This window comes from Sinohyriopsis cumingii, chromosome 1, assembly GCF_028554795.1.
Source record: "Sinohyriopsis cumingii isolate HCF-2022 chromosome 1, ASM2855479v2, whole genome shotgun sequence".
NCBI classification, from domain to species: Eukaryota; Metazoa; Mollusca; class Bivalvia; order Unionida; family Unionidae; genus Sinohyriopsis; species Sinohyriopsis cumingii.
In genome coordinates this window covers 74,392,935-74,408,973 of record NC_142961.1, presented here as the reverse complement: position 1 = coordinate 74,408,973, position 16,039 = coordinate 74,392,935, and the positions used below count along the sequence as shown (strand labels likewise).

Genomic DNA, 16,039 nt, shown 5'->3' with positions numbered 1-16,039 from the left:
TGTTAGGTCTGTCCGGCCTGGTATAAGGATAATGTGGCTGGGTAAAACATCATGATACGTGTTTGCAGCATGATGCACCAGTGATAGACATCACTAGAAACTGCACACTACAGACATCGTAGCGACATGACTGAAAAATTGCTAAAGCTACGTTAAAAATACACACACACACACACACACACACACACACACACAGTGTAAAGCTATCTTTCCCCAGATAAATGATTTTCTATCTAAATTTTGTTTTTAAAAAAAATCCCGTAAAATCGTCCATAATATAAGAAATCCCTTACTAAATATTGTTCTTTTCTAGTTGGTAGTTTATTATTACTTCTTTAAGTTCTAAATCTGCTAACTCTACTTCATGTGGTGCTACTACTAGGTTTTCCGGATTAAGGTTATGTCTGTATTATGCAGGTTGCATTTTGTCTATTACAACAAGCATCACCTTTAAACAGCAGAGGCTTCTTAATCAATGAATCAGCCACTCAATCTGTTTTCCTCCTTAAAACGAATTCAATATATAAATATGAAAGGAACAAAACATAAAGAAAAAAAAGTTAAATGATTACGGTAAACATTCCAGTAGAAGAAAAGAATAAATGGAATATATAAAGTACATGCAAACATACATAGTGACACATAATCACCATACATAAATCTCAAGAATGCTTATCATTACAGTTCGGGTCCATGAAGAAGGCTTTCTTTTTAAAATGAAGCCTTATAGATTCAAATTTTGATACCAGCTGATCTGAGAAATTTTGCTTTTGCCAAAATTGTTAGTCCTCAGGTAAAGAAATACTTTTGTGACAGAAGGGCGACAAGGTGAAGTGAAAAAAAAAGTAAAAATGGTAAAGTTCTTTTTCATCTAGTCTGGTTTCGAGGTTAATTTCTAATTGTTTTGTTAACTGTGACTCGTGATAACTTTGCTTGAGTTCTATGTATAGCTCAGAGTTTAACTTGTTAAATACATACCAGTGAAAGCCGTTGCAAATTCGTCCTGTTCGTGGATATATTGTGACCAAAAGTTGAAGTGGGCAGGTATAATGCTGACCACATTCTTGACTGAGATATATCAAGATCTGGGATTAATACCCATAGGGATCTATACAATTGGTTAATTTACATTCGTACTTATTCTTCGTAATGTTGAACAGAATGGAAATGCGAATTTGTCCAAGTAGGTGTCGAAATCGAAATCATGATGTCTATTGATTCTGTCAAACCAAGCTGTCTGCTACTTCTCAAATATAATCATATCATTGAATTTTTGTCCAGTTAGATTTGTTGGGGAAAAACTGATTGAATAATGATTTAGGAGGTTTTCGGTGAGTTAATACTTCGGAAGTTAATTCAAAATATCTGGAATACTACCGATTTGTAAAGACTGGGTGCTGTCACAATACATATGAATACGTATGAGAACACATTTGCTTGGGGATGATGTTACTGAGCAGAGTTCATAGCTTACCCAGGATGAAGAGTGTGCGCCAATTTGGTTGTGATTCTTACCAGTCCCATTACTAATTCGTATATATCTTAGCGCATTTGTTCAGGAACTCCTTATTTTATTTTTGATACTAAGTGTTGCAACTTGTTGATATCCATTGGATCGCCTTTTTGAAGCTCATTACAAAGTCAGCAGCCGTGAAGTAAACTTGAAACCACTATTTTCATACATAAAATGGTGACTGATAATGGGCTTAGGTTTGAAGTACCCATTCCCAGCATTTAGAAGTCCTAAAAAGGCTTGCTTTACTTTTCAATATCTGCATTCTTATTAATCAAGATTGAGATCCCACACTGTGTTGCGATCTGTAATGACCACGGCTGCACTAACCAGATGCATATGAAACAGATAAATGGATTATACACGGATATAGTAAAAGCTTTGTCGAACTCTGGTAATAGCTTGACTTAGGTAAATCCAAACGTAGTCACCGGGTTAATCAAGGCTGAACGACTGTCAAAGAACTACATGAATTTGCACGAAATGCTTACCTTATGTGGTGTGATAATGGTAAACCTCGTCACGGCCATCTCAGTAACCAAATGCGCCAAACAAGAGACAATTTAAGTATGCTCTTAGATTATGTAAGAAGGAGGAAGTAAAACATAGAGCAGACTCGCTAGCACAAAAATGTGAAAATGTCGACCTACGCGAATTCTGGAAGCAAGTTAAACAAAATACTATGACAACTTGTAATAAACTACCAATTTTCATTGATGGGAACCATGGTCAGAATAATATATACAAAATGTGGAAAAATCATTTTGAAGACTTACTCAATAGTGTTAAAAATGAATCGAATAAGAAGCATGTGCTTTCAGCATTGAATACCCCTTCTGCTCGTATTGAGGTAATCACATTATCTGAGATCCAAAGTGCCATTACAAGACAAAAGGCGGTAAATGTCCAGGGTCAGATTTTTTATATGTGGAACATTTTACATTTTCAGATACTAGACTTCATGTGCTATTGATGATTTTATTTAATTGTATGTTTGTGCATCACTTTGTATCAGATGATTTCACAAAATTTACAATTATACCGCTACTAAAGAGCAAAACTGGTAAACCTGGCGGACAAAAATAACTACAGACCTATAGCTCTTATGACTATTATTTCAAAAATATTTGAATGCATCATACTGCAAAGATGTAAAGTCACAATCTCCGATAATCAGTTTGGTTTTAAAAAGCAGCATTCAACAGATTTATGCATATATGCCTTTAAGGAAACTGTTAGCTATTATGTAGAACATGACAGCCCAGTATTTGCATGCTTTTTAGACACTAGCAAGGCATTTGATAGGGTCAATCACTGGACACTCTTTAAAAAGTTGATTGACATTAAAATACCTGTCTACATAGTTCATACTTTAGTTAACTGGTATGGCAAACAGTTGTATTGTGTGCGATGGGAAGTGTAATATCCAGCGCTTTCCATGTAACCAATGGGGCGAGGTAGGGGGGTATTCTTTCCCCTTTGTTATTTTATATATATATATATATATATATATATATATATATATATATATATATATATATATATATATATATATATATATATATATAGACGAGTTAAATCGTAAGCTCGGTCTGTGTTACGTGGGGTTACGTTTGCCACCAAATGCGTTGTTTCTTAACAATTTTAGTTTTGCTGATGGCATGTCATTGATAAGTCCTTCTATCACACGTTTAAGGAAATTATTAAAGATATGTGAACAATACGCATTTGAGAATGATATCATCTATAATACAAAAAAATCAGTATGCATGGTCTTTCAGCCACCTTCTTTCATATTACCATCTCCTCCCCCTGTACATCTTAACGGCAATTCTCTTACATATGTCAACAGTTATACTATTTGGGTCATATTTTGAAATCCAATCGATCGGAAAATGAAGATATGATGAGACCTTACCGATTTTAGTGTACTCGAACAAACATGCTTCTATATAAATTTAAGAATTGTTCATTGAATATCAAAATTAGGTTCTTAAAATCTTATTGCTGCACTATGTATTGTGCTCCTCTGTGGACAAACTTTAGTGAATGTATGAAAAGAAAACTAGTTATTGGTTATATCAATAGTCTTCGTTTTCTATTAGGTCTTCCTAGATAGAACAGTGCCTCCAACATGTTTGTAAATTATAATGTATTCAGTTTTGATGAAGTAATGAGAAAGTATGTTTTCTCAATGATGACAAGAATATCTAATAGTAAGAACTGTATATTGAAATCTCTTTGGAACTATGACATTCATTTAAATTCTCATATTATTAGTAGATGGAACAAATTACTCTTTAAAAGTGCCATTTAATTTCATTCTTAACAATGCATGGCACAATTAATTGTTGTAGATGTATCTTTATACTTGTATGTATGCTATATATGTTATTTTATATTTACAATGTTTTTACTTGATAATTATATTTTAATTTAGAGGTATGGACTTTGTAGTCTGAAATAAAGAATTCTTATCTTCGTATCTTATCTTATTATTTAGAAATGATTCAATGGCTATTTGCTGGGTGCTCCTGACAGTACACTTTTGTATTAAAGGCTGAGTATCTTAGATCAACATGGCATAAAGTTTACAATTTCTAGTTACGGCACTTAAAAGATAATTTTGAAAACTCTTTCCAATTTACTGTGTCAGTTTAAATACAAGTGTTGTTGCGGCTCTTGTTTTTGTTGCTGTTATTGGTGATCGTGTTGGCGATGACGATTATAAAAAATACTATCCACAAATGAAACCAGTAATTAAAAAAAGTTTGCAACTGAAACAAACCTTATGTCATCCAATGTGTCCTCTCTGTCTTGAATCAGCTGTTTTCCGATGCTGACCATCTTTTCAACTGAATAAGATAAATACGTCAAATGTAATATGGAAAATAACACACACACACACACACACACACAAACATACATACATACATATATATATATATATATATATATATATATATATATATATATATATATATATATGAATCAGAATCTCAAAGTTAAAATACTGAGATGCAATTGAACACTTGATTATAATGAAAATAGCCAGTTTATCATAATGCAAAGAAATCAAGATGAAAACAGCAAGCCCTTCGCGTGCACGACAACAAAAGTCCTCCAAAGTTTAAGGGAAACGTATGCATAGTTCCACATTCGCTGCAAGCCCTTTCAACGCTCACTTGGATATGTAAATCTTTTCTAATGTTAGAGTTATTAAATGTTCAAGAGCTTCTGCCTTTATTTGTTTTTCAATCTCCAAACTGGACCAAAATTAAAACAATAGTTTCCGATTTAATTTACATTTTCAGCAAAGTTCGTTGAAGCAAGTCCCAAGATTAATAATACGCTGAGTAAATTTTTTATTAAAAAAATTTGAATTTAGGAAGAAATACTGCATTTTTCGCGACGCCTTTGTAATTTCCTGAAGAAAAAAATAACATAGGAAGCTGTAGAATGTGATTTACGCCTTTTGAGGCACATTTTTGAAAACGGAAAAAAATAATGCAGAGCTTTTATTAGTATGGCATGGTGGTCAACATTTTCTGAGCGTACGCAGTTGCTGATACATTTGCAGATTACTTCACCAATTTGTACATGATGAAAAATAATCAAAAATAATTTCCACAATCCTGGAAAGCAAGCAGTTTCTAAGGAGAAAACCAATATTCCAAGAAATAGGTATCCACAGAAGAACTTACAAATGCCAGAATTACCCCAGAGGACCTGTAAGATGTTATTCAAGCCTTTAAAAAAGCACAAAGCGTCTAGTCATAAAGCCCATGAAAATCAAATTCGTATCGTTATGCACAATTTTTAATAACTAACAAAATAAACTGTGCCATGAGCTTCTTAGCAACATACATTTCGTTTAATCGGAATTTACCGTGCGAAAAAAAGGTAGGCCATTTATAACTGGTACAAGCTTAACTAAATATTGAATAAATACTAAACTTTAACATATTTACTTGTCAGAAGTAAAACAGTTAAACGCGATATTTTAGAACTGAATGATGTAGTTTGCTTATTTTTATGATTGCTCTAGGAACGAGAAACGGGCAATTTTAAAAATATCTTAACATGAAGAACAACTTAAAATAGACAAAAAAGAAAGAAAGAAAGCGCTACAAGTTTTACATTAATTTTCAATGAGATGTGTCAATTATAATAGCTGTAATTAAAGACATATAGTAAGAAGTAAAGTTAAATTGCAGAATTACATATTTAATACATAGCTTAATACATATGTACAATGATTTCATAATCACCTTATGTATATGTGACTGAGGAACAGAAACAAGATTAGAAAGAGACAACCGTGAAATAAATTCAGTAAGTTCAAATTAATCGCTTTAGAAAAATGACAAACTATTAAATACTTCTGAATTGTATAGTACTGCTGATATCTTTACGTCAATGATCCTAATTATATAAGCATACATTTTAAATTTAATCAAGATAAGAAATGCGGCCTCCCGAGTGCTAACAATCTCAGTCAATCAGATGCATAATCAGCTCATTAATAGGTGTGGATCCTGCATATTACTAAACATCGTCCTGCCGTTGATCAATGATTCTGAGAAACCGTTGACATCCCTCTAGCAATAGTGAATGTTAAAATTTCCCTATAAGTATAAAGCAATTAGAATAAACGTGCGTCCACAACCTTTAATGAGAGATCATATCTTGTTTGTGTTTTAGGTACCATAAGTGCAAATTTTAAAACCGAAATATATCTACCTGAAACAATAAGGAATGGCAAAAAAGCAAATTTTAGAAATCACGTTTTGAATTTTTATTTTTTTTAAATCATGAATTATCAAAATTAGTGTTACTAGTGAAAAAGGTTAATTAACTGTCCGTCAAGCTCTCCATATGAAACACAATCGTTGTCTAGAATCTAGATACACGTGAGGAATGATCAACACTATTCTCATGTACCATGCAGATCTAGCAATATTATTTTACCCATGATGAAGTAAAATTACATGTTAAAAGGGCACAACCTTTCCGAAAATAGTTTTATTATACTGACTGGTAAACATGCATATCTGCGGAAAAGAATCACTTGAATTCAAAATAATTTGAATAAAATAAAATAATCAGACCAAACTGCATACATCATAAAACACCTTGACGTCTCAAGGTACCGTTTAGTGGCAGTCGAAATAAAAATTATAAATGAATGTTTTAAGTGAATGTTTACAATCAGTAAGTTTTGTGCAAATTTGTATATCCTTAATGCTTTTTGTTTTCAAATTCGATAGCAGGTACCAACTGCAGGGGTGTAAGCTGGAACTATCAAAACCAAAGTTAACGTTGATCCAAAGGGTCGTGGGTTTTGAGGGGGTTTCACTGTACTGTCTAATTTCACAACAATCCACAAACAACTTCAAGAGATTCTGCATTCATAAAATTGTGTCATATATTACATCCTGATGAACGTCAAGGACAATACTCTTAAAATATTCAAGCAGCAGAGAGGGTGAACAGACCATATAATTCCGACAAAACAAATAAAACAAACAAAATAAAATCATCTCGTAGAAAGGTCCAGATTTTTACAAATTAACGTTTCCTTGAAATGTTTTATTTCTGTAATGGCCGATTATACTAATGAAACCCCAGTTCGAAATAGTAGCTGAAAAAATAAAGTACTCTACGTGTTTATTTATTTTTTTTTTGTTTATTTTTTCGACGACCAACGTTGGTAGGTACCCTCTCTGCTGCTATTAATTTACCACCATACCAAGTTTGATGAATATTTCTCAACGCGTTCTCGCTGTCGTTTCTCCTCATCTGTTTCATCTTTATTTGTTCTATGTTTCAAGTAATATTCAAGTTCTGATGGTGGTTTTTCTATTTTTGGATTTATGTTCTTTCTGTGTTTATAATATATCATCATACTTCTGTATCGATCTCCACCGCAATTTTTGCAAATCTGATATAATCCTCTAACGCCGTTGTTACATCCAACACAACTTCGTGGACCAGCATGAGGATTTTTCTTTATAAGATAATTATGTTTTTTTACAATATTCTCCACGACGCATTTGTTAGTGGTTCCTTGACGCAGCCACGCACAGTTGAATGATATCTTTTTAATTAAATTTAATTTTATTATCCAAATATTTTATCAAGAACCACACGATATCTTGTTCTTGGATCATGCAAATTTATTGTTATAAATCCATGTGGAGTATCTTGCGCTCGTGAGAAGAAATTTTTGAATTTAATTATATCCATGTCACCACCACACCAAGTTTGATGAATATTTCTAAGTGTGTGTGTGTCTACGCCATTAAACACAACTAAAATGTTGCAGTTGTCGCTGATCACCTTCGGAATTTGCGTATATCGTTGAGTAACATAGATCACGTCTGTATTTTTATGTCTACCTCGGGAAAATATTCTGGCTGGATTTGATTGTTTATCTAGCATCACATCGTCGTATACAACTAAATTATTAATAAATCCGTCTATGGAATCTACGGATGGTGCTTCATTAAACTCTATAACATCATTACCTTCATCCAGTAATCTTTGAAATCTTTTAACATTGCTACAATCCCATCTCAAGTAATAACTACATCTTAATCATTCTGATGGAATTTGGTAATGCAGGATGATGCTTAACAGGCTCTCGCTGCCGTTGAATAAATAATCTAACTACAGTCACAAATGTCATCTCGGCAACAATGGGGGTTGTGCATTTTTTTAAATATCCTATTGTATCTTAAAAAATTCATCATCGAGGTGTCCGCGATCATCATCGAGGTGTCCGCGATCATGAGGGAACTTTCATAAATATGTTTCGGACAACAATTATTTTTTATGATGATAAATATTCTTCTAATGTTGGTATCGATCGATTTCTTCTCGTAAGATACTCAACGAGTAATCGATATCTTGTTCCGCCGCAATCTATACACAACGGAATTTTACCACGGACACCTTTACCACAACTAATGCATCTCTGAGGACCTCGCGAGTTATTTGATTTTCTTGATATTTTTTATGATCACCACAAAAATCACCACGACAGTTTTTTCCGCATAATTCTGTTGATCCTTGAAGAAGCCAAGCACATTTGTTGACCATCTTATATTTAAGATCCTATATATTTAATTGGAGATTAAAAATAACAATCAATTAAAGATATGGATATTAAGTATAATGAGCGAAAAAAAGTACGAGACAGAAATGAGCGGTAATACTATTAGTATTACAGACAAAAATTTAAATTATTGTCTCGAGAATGACCCAATCTTCATAATAGAAACTCTGTTCGATAATGTCACCGAGGAAGAAGCAAAATTGCTATGCGAGGGAAATTATCTCATGCTGCGTGATTATTATAGTATATTTCCCATATATTCGTTAGATCAGTGTGTTTCAACAACAACGAAAGAAGCGGCCATTAAAGCTCTTCAAAGTTGCTCTCATGAAAACTACTACTTACCAGGAATTATCATCCAGCACTGTAAAAACTTCTACGTGTTCGCGTCTGATGAGGATTTTGAATCCGTCGCGGATAAATTCGCCAATCAAACATCAGTAACGGAAATCATACCGAAATTTCGCAGTAGATATCCAGTGTTTGATATCGATTCGTTTTACAAACTCCATCGAGAACATATCAATAAATACGACAAACAAGGAACGATAACAGAATCAGACGAAAAATTATCCACGGATGAAATTATTGAATATTTCTCCAGATTATGCTGCTGTGATCGTGACAAAATTTACTTGTTCTCGACAACGCGAGGATATCATATACTCTGCAAATGTCAGCCCGTATCATTCGAGCAACATCAGGAATTAATAAAACAGTCAAAGAAAGATAATCCCACATGGAAGATTGATCTCCAGGCCGGATTGCACAGCATAAAATTATCTGCAACAAAATCCAACAAAATCAATTCGGTCTGCAAAAGATTAATATCCGGCCAAGTAACTACTCCTCGAGATTTATTGGCCTGCCCAACTTCCATTCAGCCACGCGAGATTAAATATATCAAACCACAAGAAGAACCCTGCGAGTTTTCAAACGAGATATCTCAGCAAATTAATAGCAGCAGAGAGGGTACCTACCAACGTTGGTCGTCGAAAAAATAAACAATAAACAAAAAAAAAAAAAAAATAAACACGTAGAGTACTTTATTTTTTCAGCTACTATTTCGAACTGGGGTTTCATTAGTATAATCGGCCATTACAGAAATAAAACATTTCAAGGAAACGTTAATTTGTAAAAATCTGGACCTTTCTACGAGATGATTTCATTTTGTTTGTTTTATTTGTTTTGTCGGAATTATATGGTCTGTTCACCCTCTCTGCTGCTATTCATGACAGGATACCTATCAATCGGGGCATCTTTACATAATGACCATAATTTATACAAAATTTCACAATGATCCATAAAAAACGGCATGACACGCTGCATTCATGAGATTCTGTCGCACACTAGATTCAGCTGCACAACAAAAACGCAATAACTCTCACGTTCGCTAAGCACCAGCCATAAAATTATGTACAAGTTATAATTTACCTGTCTTGGGAATATTACCGCGGCGTTGTGTTTGATCTCTAAACATTGCCGCGGGGTTAGTCTTGAACTCTTATGCTAGATTATCATGACTTATGCTAGATTATCATAGCATCACTTAACAAAGACTAGCCAAAGTTTGTTCAATGATCAAAGGAAAGCCAAACGGGGTGAACGATGCGTGTTCTTATCCGTCCCCACGTTGAGACGCAGCGAAAGGGACACTGTCCTCTATGTTTGATTGGAACGGTCCACAGCGACATGCAATCAAAAACTGAGATAGATGGCGTGATTACAATTCAGACCTAAATGATGCCTTCCAACTTGTAAGAGAAAATTTGGTATTTGCCTAGACGGATTGCTAATCGATAGGGTTTACTCCGAGAAGAAGCCACTCGTAATTTGGCGGCAAAACGTAGAGGTAGAATCCAAGAAAAGACGAAAGCTTCGAAAAGGTCAGTAAGTTATTTGCTCGATTTTGCAGAATATTACGGCATCATTGTAATTTATTTGTAGCATGTGCACTTAATTACTAGGATCGTTTAGAATGTAGAATTACGTTTGTAGTGTTTCATTTACATGCCTATTGGAGAAATGGTCTTGAGCCTTACGCAGAAAGTTATTTGATGCGAGGCGGAATTATGTAGATTGTTAGCTTGTGGTCATAATTAATTTCGTAATTCGCTTTTAGGTTACTTCTCACTAAAACAGTACATTTATTAATGCGTTATGTTCGAATTTACACATGCCTGAATTGTGAATTTGGAAAACGGTTGAAGTATGTAAGATTAGTTACTATGGACGTATGCATATATCAGAGCCTGAATATTTGAATATTTGCGTACTTTGTTGAGTTGTAAGGTAAAAAAATATGTCTGATTATTGTACTATTGCTTAGTATAACGGGATTAGGAATATGTATTGATGTGACGCAATTTATTGATGTATGTATAAGAAGTAATTGATACCGTTCTGTATCCTGACGTTTATTTTACCATACAAGAACGTATGGGTATATCGATGTGAAAGAATGCGTGACGGAAGAAATTTAATAGCCGTTATCTGATGATAGGCTGTGTGTAGTGTGAGATGAGAGGGCTAAGGAAAAAGATTGTACCGTCCTTGTGTTTTCACAAAAAGCTTTTTAGGGGACACAGAACTTCCGGTTCCATTGACTCCCGAATCTTCAAGAGTTCAAGACGGAAGTGAGACTAGCCGAAACAGTCGAAGTCGACAGAAGTGCAGTCGTGGAGGAGAAAGTGGAGGAGGAGGAGAAGGCGTATAGAGAAAGTCGAAGAGGGGGAGGAGAAGGAATTTGGAGGAAGGTAGAGGAGTTAGATGAGAAGGAATAGGAGAGAGAAAGAATACAACAGAAGAGTAGAAATACAAAGAGAGGTGGAAATAAATCTCACACTGCTAATCAAGTGATGGAATAGGCTTTTAAATGTGTCGAAGGGAAGGAGTGTAATTGGAAATTTGAGTCATCTGATTATCTAATTGTTACTAAATTGTAATTCATTGAATTTCAACCTATTTTGTATATTCAACAATCTAACCGTCGGAATTGCTGACAGGGGGCTCAGAGCTTTACTTCTATCTTTCACTAAATTTAAGTGTAAACAAAATATTGGGAGCACCCCACCCCAACAAATAACAACGTTACAAACTCATAGAAAAATTGTGAGATCAAAGAGATTTGTTGATATGCGCATCGTTTCCTATCGGCAATAAAAACATAGATTAGCTGCATTCTTAAGATTCTATTATATACTAATTCCAGCTCCATGCCCAACAAAATAGTAATTCTAACAAAAAGCGGAGGGACATTGTGATTTGTTGAAATATTCATCTACAAATGATGACCATAAATCTACCAAGTTTTCCAATGATCCGTTGAAAAACTGGGGAACTAGTTAAGAATACTGTAGGAAGACAACAATTTGGCTATATGTTCATTTTCAAATGATTTCCAAAACATGCATAGAATCTCATGGTGATCCACTGGAAACTGTGCGACTAGGTATGCTTACAAGTATCGGTCACACATTCATGCTCCTGCAGAAGTGAATGATCGTAATCTCCTATTTACTGAGTGCAAAATATGAGTCCGACATGCAGCATAATATAGACCATTTCTCTTCAGATTGTGATAATTTTGGTGTGACAATCACTATCAAGAAGACATGTAATGCACAAATCTGCATCAAGAAAGCCTCACATAAAGCCCACCTTCACAGTAAATAGCAGTGGAAAAATTCACATATCCCGGCATCACAATGTCACGTGCTGTCCACATCGTTGATGCAACCAAAGGCAGCATTGCTAACCCAACTGCGGTGTTTGTCAACCGCTCCGGTGTCCTAGTGGTTAGAGCGTTTGATATCCGGCCGAGACATACCAAAGACTTTAAAAAATTGTACTAACAGCTGCCTCGCTTGGCGCTCAGCATTAAGAGGTTAGTGCTAGGACGGGTCGGCCTGGTGTTAGGGTAATGTGACTGGGTGGGACATCATGCTACATGTCTGCGACATGATGCCCCCGTGCTAGGTATCACTGTAAACTGCCACAGTGCAGACATCGTAGAGATATGACTGAAAAATTGTTACAGCTACGTTAAAAATCCAAATCACACACACACACACACACACACACACGGCGGTTTGGCAGACTGCGCAAATGTGAACCAGCGTAGAGGCATTAGTCTACAAAAGAAACTTGAGGTCTACAAAGCCATTGTGTTGCTGACACTGCTGTATGCGTGAGAAACCTAGATAGTGTCCATACACCATACCAAGAAATGTATATATTTTCATACTGGCTGCCTGAGGAGACTGATGAAAATCTTACAGCAGTACAGGTTCCTGGAAACTGAGGTTTTTATACAGGCAGATATTCAATGCATACAGTCTGCTAATGAAATAACAGAGTAGATGGGCAAGCCACATCAACAGGAAGTCAGAAGAGCGATGCTAAAGAAGATCTTCTACAGCGAGTTTCAAATAGGGAAAGCTACCTCAGGGTGGTCAGAAAAAACGCTCTAAAGAATCCTTCAAAGTCATCCTTAAAATACTTTAACATTGACCAAAAGTCACGAGAAGATAGCGCGTACGATCACTCCACCTGGCTTAGTCTCATCCATATTAGAACTGCAGGCTTTGAGCAAAGTGATTTGGTGGAATACTGATGTTAAGATGATGAAAATGACAGTTACCAAGTTTCCTGGCGATCAGTTGAAAATATTCACTAGTTTTTGTCAAACACCGTATCCAGCTGCAGATCAAAAAAGGGCATATAACTCTTATAAGGAGCAATGTAGTAGTAGTAGTAGTAGTAGTAATAATAATAATAATAATAATAATAATAATGAATTTATTTTAAAAAGGGAGACACAATTAGTTTCATGGAACCTCTATTATAAGCTGACGCAAAAAATTAACATACAATTCAGACTTTTTCCATAGACCCCTATCCCGAGAAAAAACATACAGGTATCAATACACAACTTGATATCACCACAATAAAGTATACTATGTCAAAATAATACATGGATATAATAAACAGAAACTTTATAATATATGTACCAACTAGTTATATTGTGTATATTGTTATGTATATTTAATTTGATTGTCTGTTTGTCAGTTTTTGTAATGAACATTGTATGCTGGATTTGACTGACCTTTTAATATTTCTAATACATAGGTAAATTATTCTCGATGTGTATGAGATTAATATCAGGATTATTATTCAGGTAAACAAGAAGGAGTAAATGTGTTTATTTGGGTCGGGTTTTAGAATTTCTTAAGTGAATTTTACAGGTTTGTGTTTTTAAGTAAACAAGGCTCAATAGATCATTAGAAGGTTATTTTCCATCAGGTAATGCAAATAAAAGGTGCTCTGATAAAATTATTTGATAAAGGCATTCACTGGAATTATATTAAAACATGGAATTATATTATTGGGATTCAACAAAGGACTGCTGACACAATAGCACTCCATTAGCTATAACAGATACGTTATCGCTTTCAGTTTAGGATTTCTTCGGGACTTTTACTGAATTTTATTCAGGAAGTTAAATTGCTAGGACTTGTGTCCGATCTAATTCTTGGATTATTTTGGGATTTAATTCGCAATACCGTGAGTTCTTTTTTTTATTTTTCTCATTTTCACTTTGTATCTTAGTGAAATAAATTATATCTTAAATTTTACAAAGCTTGTTGTGTTTCACTCTTTTCCGTTACTATTTTTTAAGAGATTATACTCGTAACAATATAAAGTACAAAAATAGTGAGACAATAAAGTGGAAGGTCTGAGAAATTATATCTTAAGTTGTAATGTGTTTGTGGAAACAATCTGTTCTGCGTTTCATCCACTGAATCAGATTATAATTAAATGCATTTACATTTTCACTTTCTCGGATTGCATTTGGGATTCAGTTTCAAATTAATAGCACCGAATATTAAAAACTTTTTTTTAAAGAGTCCTTTATTTTGGTTTTGAAATAAAAATAGAGTAAGCTGAAATTGTTGTTGTTGTTGTTCTTCTAGGGTTTAACGCCATTTTTCAGCACAAGATAGGCTATACATGGTGGCCAGTATTAATGGTGGAGGAAGAACCCTGGAAAACCCAGGTAAGAACAACCGACCCACGAGAAGCTACTGGCAGGCTTTCTCACGTACAAGCTGAAATTGATCTTAAATTGGAAGTATTGCCTTGTTTTCTAGCATAATGAAGTTCATTCAGATATAATGGGGCGATATTGTTTGAAACTTTGACCATAAGTTTAGCCTTTCTCAGAAACATTTGTCTATTTTACTGTTAACATTTTAATGTCAATCCTGGCCTTGTGCATTAGAATTTTGGATTAATTAACCTATTCCAGCATACAAAAACAACTGTAATTTTCGAAAACACTTTATCAAATGTTGCTGTTATTATACAGTACAGTACTCGATCATTGTAATGCCGTGGGAGTTTGCTGTTTTGATACAGTATTACCTCGCTATAACGCTACCCACTGGATGGATCTAGTATACCAACTTATAGGGAGGATGTTTTAAAAAAGTACATGATGGGTGTAATTTTACTAACATTTAATGAGATGATCATTCATGACCATAGTCGCCTTATAATGTAAGGCCTTATAGTGAGGCAGTGCTATGAATATGTATGTGTGTGTGTGCTCGCGGGTGTGTGCATGCATATTTGTGCATAAGCAGCTAATTGGAATCTCAATACAACACTGCAACATAAATAGTAATTCTGAGAATGAGGGATAAAACAGATTTTGTTCCTTTTACATCGTCAGTGAATGTATATTTTAAAAAATAATAAACATTTGCACAATGTACGAGCTCGGGGAAAACAATGTACGAGCTCTGGGACGACAGTGTACGAGTTCGGGAAAGAATATGCCTGATACCTCCCCTTATTTATCGAAAGAGGTAACTAATGGAGGGGCAGGAGATTAGGTAGTTAAGTGGTTAGCATGCAAAACTTGCGATTGTAAAGATACAATTTGAATCGCATCATGAGATCAGCCCAGGTCGGATATTGTGGGTATTAAATAACCTACTTGTGTTGCCATAAAACACCAAACCAAATCCACAAAGCAATATCACCAGGGTCGACATTAACAACAACACGACTGGTCAACTCGGTCAGATCCGCTTTGGTGACAAACCTGCTTAGATCCACATCAGCAACGCGTCCTGCTGAGTACATCCGTAAAAACTAATAGGCATTTTATATAATACTGAACATACTTTAATGGAAATTCGATAAGTGTTTGTGGGGTTGGTGAACCTTCCAATGCATGCCACAATTTAACCACATATTGACCCGTCCAACCGAGTTGTTATCGGTATTGTCAAATAAAACAATGTTAAACGACTTTGTTCTCCAAGGTCATTAGCGTCCCGGGTCAAATAATAACTGCAAGTGGTGGCGCAAGTCCATTTGAGTCAAAATACAATAAA

General features: G+C 34.8%; 1 protein-coding gene across 2 annotated transcripts in view; it reads right to left on the bottom strand.

The window, feature by feature from the left end:
* LOC149807129 (adenosine 5'-monophosphoramidase HINT3-like) overlaps positions 1-16,039 on the bottom strand; it is a 60,592-nt gene that overhangs the window by 29,180 nt on the left and 15,373 nt on the right. For both annotated transcript variants that reach the window (XM_089962490.1, XM_089962500.1), the window contains exon 3: positions 4,302-4,368. In XM_089962490.1, coding sequence (XP_089818616.1) covers positions 4,302-4,368 — 67 coding nt within the window. The remainder of the gene's footprint in view (positions 1-4,301; positions 4,369-16,039) is intronic.